This window comes from Phalaenopsis equestris, unplaced genomic scaffold, assembly GCF_001263595.1.
Source record: "Phalaenopsis equestris unplaced genomic scaffold, ASM126359v1 Scaffold000402, whole genome shotgun sequence".
In the NCBI taxonomy this organism is placed as follows: domain Eukaryota; kingdom Viridiplantae; phylum Streptophyta; class Magnoliopsida; order Asparagales; family Orchidaceae; genus Phalaenopsis; species Phalaenopsis equestris.
In genome coordinates, this window is record NW_018164844.1 from 1,897,128 (window position 1) to 1,909,355 (window position 12,228).

Genomic DNA, 12,228 nt, shown 5'->3' on the forward strand with positions numbered 1-12,228 from the left:
ATATATATATTGAAAACCCAAAGGCTATTATATTAAATAAAAAGTAGGGTACAGATAGATTTTGTGGGAGGTCCCTAACATGACACCCTGCTCACACAAAAACCACCATATCAAATGGTTCCAGAAAAGAGAAAATACAACAAAATACATAAGAGATCTAAATAAAAAATCATAAAGTGCCAAAATAGGAGTATCAGGTAGCTGGAGAGCGACCTAATTTTTCCTTGCCTCTGTCTCTAGTTCTAGGGAAGGAGCCAACTAATAAATTGGTCAGATGAGTGCCATTGCTAGTAGTAACCAATGTATCGTGCAATAGATTTCCTAGTTCGAGTCATCTTCCGTTCTTCTTCCTCGTGTAGACCTGTCATTCATCATCCAAAGATTCACTCACTTGATCAGCGGAATGGTCTGAAGTGTGCTGTGCAGGATATGTGTGATATGTGTGGGTTGTTGAACATTAGAAACAACTACTTGTTGTACCAACTAATCTTTTATCTGATAGAAGGAGCACTCTCGTGTGTCTTGACATGTAAGTGGGTCTTCTTCAATAAGAGTAAGTGGTATCAGCACATTTGAATCTGTGCTTGTAGTATGGAGTTTTTCATTTGGAACTGCGATGTTGGAAAGAGGATCAGATTGCATTTTCTCAGCAAGGATGGTAGGTGGATGGTAGGTTGCATTTTCTCAGCAAGGATGGTAGGTGGCTGATCTTTAGCGATATTCGGTCTTAGATGAGGATGCAAGCGATAACAAATAATAGAAATGTAGCCAAACGTACTATAATGAGAGCAATAAGGAGGGTGTTGTTCTATTTCAACATTTTGCCAATACCCGTTGTGAATCGTGCCAATCCATATCTCATCCAGAGCTGGTTGAGTGATGTCGCTTTCAACTAACACACAAGCCACAGATGGTCTGATGACGACAAGCATAAGACTATCCGCCTTGAGAGATTTATCGTAAGTAGTTGTTAAAGAGTAGAGAATTTCCATGTTAAACAGATGTAATTTTAACCCAAGAAACTTTATCCAAACAGGAATGATAGGGGACTCTTTTTTTGGATCAAAATCGACAGTCAACTTCAGAATTTTCATAAAACGATTGTCGATCTTGATAACTTTCGAGAGAAAATGCGAGTGTAATCGTCATTGTGAGATAACTGAATAAGTATATGCCGATCGTTAAGTAGACTAATGTTCCAACTGCCCAATAGTTTCATAACATCAAACTCTTTTCGAATAATCTCCAGTTTTAAGTGATCATAAAAGAATTTCCCCACCAGAGCAAAACGCCAAGAGGACGCGAGAGCACTGGTTTCAACTTCAGTGAGAATAAGAGCAGACTTCCCATTTTTTTTCCAAGCTTTTTAATAAAAGTGTGATCACCACCAATTTCAAGAGCCTCGTGGAAAGATTGTGGAATATTGCAGGTCTTACCGATACCAAAACCAGACTCTGAAACTAAAATAGAATGGGAAAGATGTCGGTAAGGCATTTGCATAGGAACGGAGCGTCGAGACCATCTCCCTCACAAGATTGTCACAGTCAGAAAAACTGTGTGGCGGGTCGCAAGGAAACGAGTAGGCTTTAGGCGCTGTCTTTCGGGCTTGCTTCCTCTGGAGCGAGCGAGGAGATGGCCACAAGACGAAAGGTCGTCTGCTACGGGAGACAACTGTGGGAAATAGCGTCGTTGTCAATGGAATCAAACGATGACGACAGGAGCAATCCTCGTCGACTACGGAGACGACAGGGAGCGATCAACTTCAATAAGAGAGACTAGAGTTGTAGCTACGTGAACGTTGCGTGGGAGACACTGAAGAGAAGGGAAGAAGCCGAGAGATTCACCGCCGGGAATCGCCATTGGGGGAAACCCTAGCAGAGCGTGCCACTGCCGATGCCATATATATATATATATATTTATATATATATATATCTAATGAAAGGAAATGAAATAGGAGTCCCTCCAAATTGGAAAGAATAGAAAAATAGTACATTAAAATAAAAATAAAAACTATCAGTGAAATATATTCTAAGTGAAAGAAATAAATTTCTTCCTGATTAAGCATGTTGATTGGTACTTTTCTGCACTCCCCCCTTAAGCTGGGAAAAATATTGCGTGCGGATTGGTGCTATTGACATGGTGCTGGGGTGATATTGGTGGTATTTTAGGGGTATTGGGGTTGATATTGAGGTGCAATAACACCCCAAAATTACTCAAAGTCCGCATCTACGCTTGGTTTTTGTAATATTCGCTCCTCAAGCTGAGTTGTATATATTGTACAAACCAAGCTTGGACTTCAATTCTTCATGTTTGATCTTGGTAGTGCTTTGGTGAGAATATCTGCAATTTGAAGTTGTATGAGAACACAACTAAGGTGAACAATTCTATTGTTAAACTTTTTTGAGATGAAGTGTCTGCCCATCTCAATGTGTTTTGTCCTGTCATGTTGCAAAAGATTTTTTGCCATACTAATAGCTGCTTGGCTATCACCAGACATCTTAAGTGTGTCTTTCCTCTCAATCTAAGCTCTGATAATGGCCTTGGAATTTGCATTCCCTCATATATTCCTAGTGCAAGGGCATGATATTCATATGCCACACTATTCTGAGAGACAACTTGTTTTTTTGCTTCTTCATGTGATGTGATTGTTCTAAATGTATGATAATATCTAGCTGTTGATTTCTTATTAGTTGCTCTCCTGCCCAACTATCATCTATGTAAACCTTAATCTCACAATTTGTAAGTTCTTTTGAAGAGCAAATTGTATCCATGAGTCATCTTTAACTATCTTAGGATTCTGTTCTCTATTTCCAAATGATTCTCATTTGGATTATCCATGCGCCGGCCTACTACATTGACAGAGCATGCAATATCAGGTCTTGTGTGTGATAGGTAAAATATGTTACCCACTAGTTTTTGATTTTTTTTTTCAACTAGACTGTTTTCTTCACTTCTATTCATCATTTTGTTGTAATTCATTGGTGTGTAAGCATGTTTACACCAAGCATGCTAGTTTCACTTAATAGGTTTAAGACGTACTTCCTTTGGGATATGAAAATTTTTAGATCTTTTATCTCAAATTCTGTTGCAAGCATTCTTTTTAGTCTGATAATTTCTTTTGAATCATTATCTGTCAAGATAATATCTTCTACATATGGTATGAGATTAACAATTTTGCCTCTAGGATTGGATTTAACAAACAATTTATGATCAGCTTGACACTGATGATACTCATTTGTAATTGCTCTATCAACAAGCTTGCTAACCATGTATGAGGAGATTCCTTCAAGCCATATAAGGACTTTAATTTCCAAACAAACTTGTTGTTTGACCAATCTTTTAAGCCCAAGGTATAATCATATATACTTATTCATTAGATTTACCATTCAAGAAGTTGTTTTTAACTTCAACTTGGTATAAAGACCAATCTTGATTTACTGAAAGAGAGTAAAACCCCCCATATTTTGGCAAACATATGTAAATGTTTTCTGATCGTCAATTGTGTATGACTTCGTGAAGCCCTTGGCAACCAATTTGGCTTTAAATCTCTATATACCCGCATCTCCTTTGTATTTGACTGTGAATATGCATTTGCAACATACAAGATTTTTTCCATGAGACATCTCTATAAGTTTTTTGTGTTATTCTTTTCTAGAGCTCGAATTTTTTCCTCAACAATTTGTTTCCATGCTGGAACTTTTAGAGTCTCTTGGTAGAGTTGAAAACCTGCACACTTAAGGCTTGTCACAAAAGTTCTGTAAGATGTTAGTAACTTTCATAAGCTACATATCTTTTAAATGGATGATCAGTGCACCTTTAGATACCATCGATCTGTGCAATTGGTTAATTACAATTTTAAACCTTCGATGTAAGAGAGTCATGAGTTGCGAAAATTCATACCATTATGATTATTTAGAGGCCTTGGTTTTGCCTCTTGACAGTTTTGAGTTTTTATAGTGCCTCTACATGCTTAGTGGTCCATCTTCTGGTGTAGGCACGAAATTTCTTATCATTTTTGTCTTTTTGAATGAAGTAGAGATAATTGCATTCTTTTTAGTCTGATAATTTCTTTTGAATCATTCTTTTTAGTCGGATTGTTTCTATGACAGAGTTTGGTTCTTTAAGTGGAGCTGCTTGGGGGATAAAATTTAGTTCAATTAAAGGTAAAATGATTTGCATATCTTGGAAAAATCTCAAATTTGATATACCCTCGAGTTGTTTTGAATTTTAAATTTGGGAAAATATGATTGATTCTCGAAAAAAGATGACACCCATATAGTTATATATTTTTCTAGTGGTTAGCGAGTAGCATTTGTACCATTTTTGATTGGATGAGTAACTAAGGAAGATGCATCTGAGAGACTTGGGATCATATTCGATACGGTGCTGTTGTTTGATGTGAACTAAGAGAAAACAATTAAAAACCTTCAATGGTAAGTCACAAGAAAAAGTGCGAATGTGTGGGTAGGATTTCATGAGAATATTACGGGAACTTGAAATTTTAGGACTTGAGTAGACATCCTATTGAAGAGATATATGGTTGTGAGAATGACTTCGCCTCAAAAAAATTTTGGCACATGATTAAACAATATAATGACATGGGCCACCTCAAATAAATGTTCGTCTCCTTTTTTTGACACCATTTTGCTGAAGAGTGTCCAAAAACAAATCTTATATGGATAATACCATACTTGAAAAAATAAGGACTAAGGATGTGATTAAAATATTTCTTAGCATTATCAGTTTTAAGAATTTGAATTTTGCTTCAAAATTGAGTGCGAGTCATGGAATGAAAGGATCGAAATATGATGGCTATTTTAGATTTGTTTTCACAAGGAATCTCCATATTATTCGTGTGTGATCATCAATGAATGATAGAAACCATCGCCCCATTTATACTATTTACTTGTTAGGGTCCCCATACATCACTGTGAATTACAAAAATAAAGATATGAAAACTTGTATTGTAATTTAGAGTACACATGTCTCGTTTGTTTTGCAAGGTGACAAGTTTTACATTGCTGAAGTTTAAATTTTCTAGTGATAAATAAATGTGGAATTATTTTTTTCATTACAAAATTTGGATGATCAAGATGATAATGCATCTATATGACTTGACTTTCAACTAAAATTATAATGACGGAATTTGAACTGGATTCAGAAATACAATTCGACAGATGACATAGCATACTAATGTAGTTTTTTTTCTTTGAGCAACTATAGACCATTATGCATCCCAACAATGTTAATCGCTTTCCTCAAATTCACAACCTGAAATTGTAATAATTGAAATAAAGTTAGTGATATGTTAATTCATGAGTAAGTTTGCTGATTGAGAGTAGGTTGCAATTTAGTTTAGGGACATAAATAATAGAGTAGAGATGGAGATCCTTTATCTATTTGACTGATTCAATTTCTAATATCGGTGAAAATGAATCATCAACTATTCGAACTGCATAGTGATTGATACATGGGTTCTAATTTTTGAATACGTTGATGTCTCTCGTCAAATGATTTGAGGCTTCAGAGTCAACTTTCCAATATTTTAATTTATTTCTGTGGACACTAAAGCATGGGATAAAATACCTTGGTGTGCTAATTGTTTAATAGGTTGTTCGGCAAAGGATTATGATGTTTGTCCAAAACTAGAACTATTACTGAACGTTTTCTGCAATGCGTCAATTTGCTCCCTGGTGAACGGACTAAATTCTAAATTGTTGTTAATTGTGACAAAAACAGTTGCATGGTTCTTCCTATCATATCTTCCATTTGGTGGCTTTCAATTTTCATGTTTGTCTTGTAATTTTTAACATTTTTCCTTCCATGATCAGGTTTTTTACAATGGTCTCACCAAGACCGTCCTTTTTTGGGATTGTTTTTCTCAGTGGAGTTTTGAGTGTAGAAAGCTTATTCTTCAATAGTTGGTGGGGTGGTGATTGTTTGTCATCATCAACTTTTTTCTTCTCCTTCAAACTTTTGCAATAGAGAGAGTCGTCTTAGATGATTTGGTCTTATTAAACATCTACCATCTGATGATTTGATTAGGAGAGTAGATGTTTTAGATTCAACTTATGTTAAGAAAGATAGAGGTAAACCTAGGAAGACTTGGGCTTATTGTATAAAAAATGATTTTAATTTATTAGAACTAAATGAAAATATGACACTAAATAGGATGCAATGGAGAAAAATGATTCATATAGCCGACCCCACATAGTGGGATTAAGGCTGTGTTGTTGTTCTTCAAACTTTTGCAAAGGCCTCACGAATGGTAGGGATGGGTTTAATTCCCATGATTCTATTCTTGATATCATCTATGTATTTATTAAGGCCAAAGAGGAATTTGATGATTCTTTTTTATTTAGTAATTCTGCTTTGCAAGGTATAGTCATTCCAGGAACAAACCTCATGCAAGTTTAGCTGCAGCCAACAACATGTGAGTGTTTTAAATTATTTAGTCACATTCAATTCTCCTTGATGTAGATCATATAGTGTGGTCTCATTCTCAAATAACTATAAACAAATTTTTGTTCTATAATAGGTTTCAGGTGCAGCCTCCCATACTCCTCGGCTGTCCTATAGAGTAGAAAGTTTTCTCCAACTTTATGTGGTCATGGAATTTATTAACCATGAAATATACCAGTTCACATGGTGTTGACGTTAAGAGAATATATTTTACTTCTCTTATTTTTTTGTGACTCTTTGCCCACTTTTGGGTCGTTATGGTTTGTTTTCTCTGCAGAAGCATGCCACAATCTTCTCCTTTTTGATCTTGAAGCTTAACCTGCACCTCTTCTTTCCTCCGGCAGCTTCTTCGCCCACTCAGCATATTACTAGTCCACATTGTCAATGCTGACTAGATCCTGTCATATGCTCAAAGACTACAGGTGATCATGCCATTGAGAATTAGCCTTTTGTTTCCTTCTCAGATTTATTTTTGATGTACACTACATTTGATCTTCGGGGTTGATTGTGACCAGGCATTCATGATTGCGTTTTGGTAAAACATTAGTTGGTTGTAGGGATGAATTGAGAAGATTTTCAATGATATTTTTTCTAGCTTTTTTAAATTTATACATTTTTTAGAAATTGATTATTATCTTAATGTTTCATATGTTAAACTTACTGTATTGACTTTTTTTCCATATTTGTTCCTCCTTGTTGACCAACGGTTGCCTTTTCAGTGTGGTTTGGGTTCTATGCAATAAACTACATTTTTTTCATTTTTTGGACTTGGATAACTTCTCATTCTTTTGAAACATGTCAAATTTTTTGTAGGTTTCAGCTTTGACATATTATAACAACATGGATGACGTTATTGAGCAAGAAAGATTGCGGGATGAATCTTTTGATTTGAATGGCATGAAGGAAGAATTTGATTTTGCATTAGCTAATGCAAGATTTCCCTGCATCACCGTTGGTGATTCATCACCTGTTAAACTATATAACGAGGTTCCATTGGAAAATAGCCAACTGACACTTTTATTAACGGAAGGTAGAAGAAACTTTCCTGATACTGCAACTAGAAAGCAGGCACAAGAAACTAATGAAGTTAGTGCTATTGAATTTAATGATGCATGCCAGTTCCTTCGACCTCAGCTGCCAACTATAAGTTGTAATGAGCATAATTTCTCCACATTGCTCCATGATTCTCCAGCAGTAAATGTGGACAGTGGAGCAGAATTAGTTCAGTTTAGTGGCAATAAAACTTGTTTAATTGCAGAATCAAAACCACAAAATACTGAAGTATATCTTGAATCAACTCTGGATTCGACTGTTAAGATTATTCCAGATACAACCCATAGACAGTGCCGTAGGCTTGAAGAATGTGGTTTCCACACGGTTGGACCTTTTTTCTCTTGATTGGAATTAAATTCTAGGCTACATTTTATGATTTAATCCTTCTAATATTTGATTTTGCTTTTAATTCCAACAGGTGCGAAAGCTTCTACACCATTTTCCTCGAACCTATGCGGACCCTGAAAATGCTCCAGGTGAAATTGATGACGGGGCCTATAAAATCTTTGTTGGGATGATATCTTCTTCTAGGTAAGCCATTCAGAACTAATGTATTGTTGGCTTTGGGTTAATAGTTGCTATTTATCTTTTTGTTTATTTATTATTGTGCACAATATATATGCTCCCGATCAATTTTTGAAGGATGGGCTAGAAATTAGTTAAGAGGATTTTCTGAGACCAGTTTGCAACATCATCTTTTGACACGCAGCTATTGTATAAGAATAAAAGAAGAAGCAACTATGACAATAGAGTGAATATTGCTTCTTTTAATGATTTTGAATTATATTAAATGTGCATGGAAGATTTGCTAATGATATGTAACATAGCGGAAGAAAAAGTTTTTTAGACATTTGATTTCTTTTCTACACTAAACAATTAATACACTAATCGCCTATACAACCTGAATTCCTTACGTGATTGAATTGTAAAAATACTTCTATGTTAAACAGGTTTCACAGCAAGCTTTTAGTTATGCTACTAGAGGGCACGGAATCCTTTCATTCTTTCTTTGGCTGCTTGTAAAGTTTAGCCCATTGTGATCCAACTTACACATCTGACCTTACTTTTCCTGTTTTTTGTCACTTGTGCCTTCCTCTTTGTTGTTTGCTATTAATCTTAGACTCATAGCCTCATGTACAACACTTTCTACATCTGCTTCTCTTAGCATTAATCCTTTGCACTTGCGTTTGCGTTGAAGCTCTAATGCTAGTCCAGTTCTTTCGCCATTAATGTCTTCGATGAAATGATTATTTCGTAGGATTGGTGTGATAATAGATGTTTATGAATAGAAGTTTCTTGAAATGATTAATTCCTTTTAAAACTTTTTTCCTTAAATTATGCATTTGAATCATTAGAATTGTTTGTTTTAGCAATTACATACAAATTATCTGAAACATTGCTATTAATAAATCAAGCACCCTATTTCATCGATTTTTCAAATTGTCACTCAAATATCAAAATTTTATCACAATGGAAAACATTGCTATTTACAAATCAAGCACCCTCTTTCATCTATTTTTTAAATTGTCACTCAATTATCAAAGTTTATCCTAAAACCCCAAGCCATATTTTTCATTTTATCAAATTCTCAATAATTTGACCATGACACATCTAAATGCATCGGTTTTGCGGTTCAAAAAATCTCCTGGGTGCTTAATTTGTAAATAGCAATGATTCGGGCGGTGTGTATGTAATTGTGATTATTTTTTTTAAACTAACGGATGACAGATTTACTCAATTTTGCAATTTTATGTTTTCGAGAAATAATTCACTCAGAGGCTATGAAACTAATTTTTCACATGTATATTTATTCTCTTCTTTGCTTAAGATAGCAAGTTTCATACCTTATTGACAGAATTCATCATTTGATATTGTTCTAGTTTTGAATGACTTCCTTGGTCACTTTAGGTTTGCCATTGTAACATGTCCGTAAAAAAGTATTCCTTTTTTATATTGTGTCAAGCTCCATGTTGATCATCATCTCATATTAGCATGGGATATAACCCACGCTGACAAGCGGGTTACATGCATTTTCCACCATCTCCTCTCCTAACTGTGCTAATCAGGATTGACCGAGAAGAAAAATAATTTGTTTAGATTGTCACAAAACATAAATGCACTTTTATAATATTCAAATATGTTCATGGTAATCATCAATACTAATGAGTGCATAATTTAAATCATCAAATATATATATATATATATACATATATAAGCCAACGACTGATTTTATTGAAATATAAAAGGATACATAAAGTTTATATGAGAAGAGCCCAAAGAAGCACCCTACGCATACGATACAAGTACATAAAAATTCCAACAAAAGGTAGCGATAGACAAATAAAATTAAAAACAAATTTAAAACATGCAGAAAACAGTAGATAGAGACGCGCCAGTTTAGTCCTGTCTCTTCCTCTAGTTTTATGAGCGGAACCAGATAACAAACTTATTTTTATATATATATATATATATATATATATATATATATATATGTATATATACACATATGTACACACACACACATATATAGTTAGATTAGAGAATAAAGCAATATATCTCTCATAGATACAAAGAGAAAAAAAATGAAGAGGACTATTTAAATCCAATTTCAATGAACTCAAGAAAAGGAAAGAAATAAAAAAATAATCAAAGAATTAAAATCAGAATAATGATAAAAAAGAAACTACATAATGGAGAATAATGGAGATTAATAAATGTAACAATTATGGAAAACCAATAAATATAATAAATCTAATACTCCTCCTCAAGTTGAAGCATTTATGTCAATCATGTTCAACTTAGATTTGAAGTCATCAAGCAAAGGGCGAGGAAGATTCTCGGTGAAAATATCTGCTAGTTGACCGCTGAGGGACACAAAAGGAACACAAATTTCCTCGGACTCAATCTTTTTCTTAATGAAGTGTCATTCTCCACTTGTTTGGTGCGATCATTTTGGACTGGATTATGAGCACTGCTGATAGCGACCTTATTATTACAGAATAACTGCACTGGAACGAAGTTTTGCATACAAAGTTTGTTTAACTAGAGGGCTTCACAGATCCCTAAGAACATGAACCGAAATTCATCTTCAGCATTGCTTCGGGCAATCATAGATTGTTTTTAATTTTCCACGTGACAATATTTCCCCATACAAATGAGCAATAACTTGAAATGGAACGTCGATCATGAACCGATCTGACCCAATCAACATCTGTATAAACAACAATAGACTGAGAAAAACAAACTTGAGGCCGGTGTACGTTTTAAATAGTAGATAATTCGATGGAAGTCCGTACGTAGAGCTGCGTAAGTGCTCTGTATGGAATAATTTCTCGAAAATAAAACCCGAATATTATTTTTGGTCACTAGAGCGCATGCCTCCTCATAGACAACTCCGTAGGTCTGAGAGTACCATTCAACAACCAACTGTGCCTTATTGCGTTCAAAGTATCCATCAGAGTTGAATTTGGTATTGAAAATCCATCGACACTCCACAAATTTCTTATGATGAATAAAATCAACGACTTCTCATGTATGGTTCTGCCGAAGAGCATTCATCTCCTCCATTACTACCGTTTTCCAGTTTGGATCAGCAAGAGCAACCTCAGCAGTAACTGAGATCTGATGGTTCTTCATGACAGTAGCAAATGCTCTGTAGGTTGACGATAAGCTGCTGAAAGAGATATGTTTTGTCATAGAATTGAGGGAACATGTCTAATTGCACACCTTACTCGGAGAACTCTCCTCTTTTAGAGGAGGATTGTGCTGAGGTTGTCACCAGAGTGGAGTCGAGGTCTTGTAAGGAGGTAGCAAGTTCAAGAGTAGAGCATTGGAACGAGTGTGCTCAGTGTAGACACAGATAGTGAGAGGAGAAGATGGTGCACTTACGAAATTAGGGGACTCCTCTAAGACAGGAATAATGGGAAAAACAGCCAAATATGGTGCACTTACCGAATCAGGGGACTGACCAAATGGTACACTCATCAAAACAGAGGACTCTTTAGTGACAAGATTAATGGGAGAAACATCTAGAGTAGGATAAGGAATAGTGTCTAAGAACCCAAGCTTCCCTCACTTGGGGACAAGCCAGGAAAATAGGGAACTCTTAAAAAAAAGAAGACATCAACACTCCCATAAATTTTGTTAGTGGTATGATAAAGACACCGATACCCCTTTTGAGTGACGGAGTACCTAAGAAAGATACATTTTATGGATCTGGAATCAGGTTTACTCCAATTGGGGGCAGTCTTTCAAACAAAAGCAATACACCCAAAAATCTTGGGGTCTAAGGTGGAGAAGACTCGATTGGTAGGGAAGCATGATATCAGGACGACCGGGGGGATTCTGAACCATTGAATTTCAGAGGGGATTCTATTTATGAGATAGGTGGCGGTAAGAATGACATCATTCCAAAATCTTTTAGGGACATTGGATTGAAACATAATTGTGCGAGCAACGTTAAGGTGACTATTTTTTCTCTCTGTTATCCTGTTTTGCTGAGGGGTGTCCGTACATGAACTATGGTAGAGGATGCCCTTATTTACCAAGAAATCACCCAAAATAGAGTTGAAAAACTCACGACCATTGTTATTTAGAAGAACCTAAATAGAGTTTTAAATTGAGTTAAAATAAATGTGTAGAAGTTTTGGAAAGTTACAACAACCTCCGATTTATCTTTTAAAATGTAGACCCATATCATTTGAGTGTGGTCAT

At 35.3% G+C, this 12,228-nt stretch overlaps 1 protein-coding gene across 8 annotated transcripts in view; it reads left to right on the forward strand.

Moving 5' to 3' along the window:
- The window catches only part of LOC110026824 (ATP-dependent DNA helicase homolog RECG, chloroplastic), a 173,528-nt gene that overhangs the window by 20,964 nt on the left and 140,336 nt on the right, over positions 1–12,228 (forward strand). For 7 of the 8 annotated variants that reach the window (XM_020727980.1, XM_020727974.1, XM_020727978.1 and 4 more), the window contains 2 exons: positions 7,276–7,839; positions 7,934–8,046. In XM_020727980.1, coding sequence (XP_020583639.1) covers positions 7,276–7,839; positions 7,934–8,046 — 677 coding nt within the window. Of the gene's footprint in view, positions 1–6,806; positions 6,885–7,275; positions 7,840–7,933; positions 8,047–12,228 lie in introns of all 8 variants that reach the window. The other variant, XM_020727982.1, reaches the window with a different exon arrangement.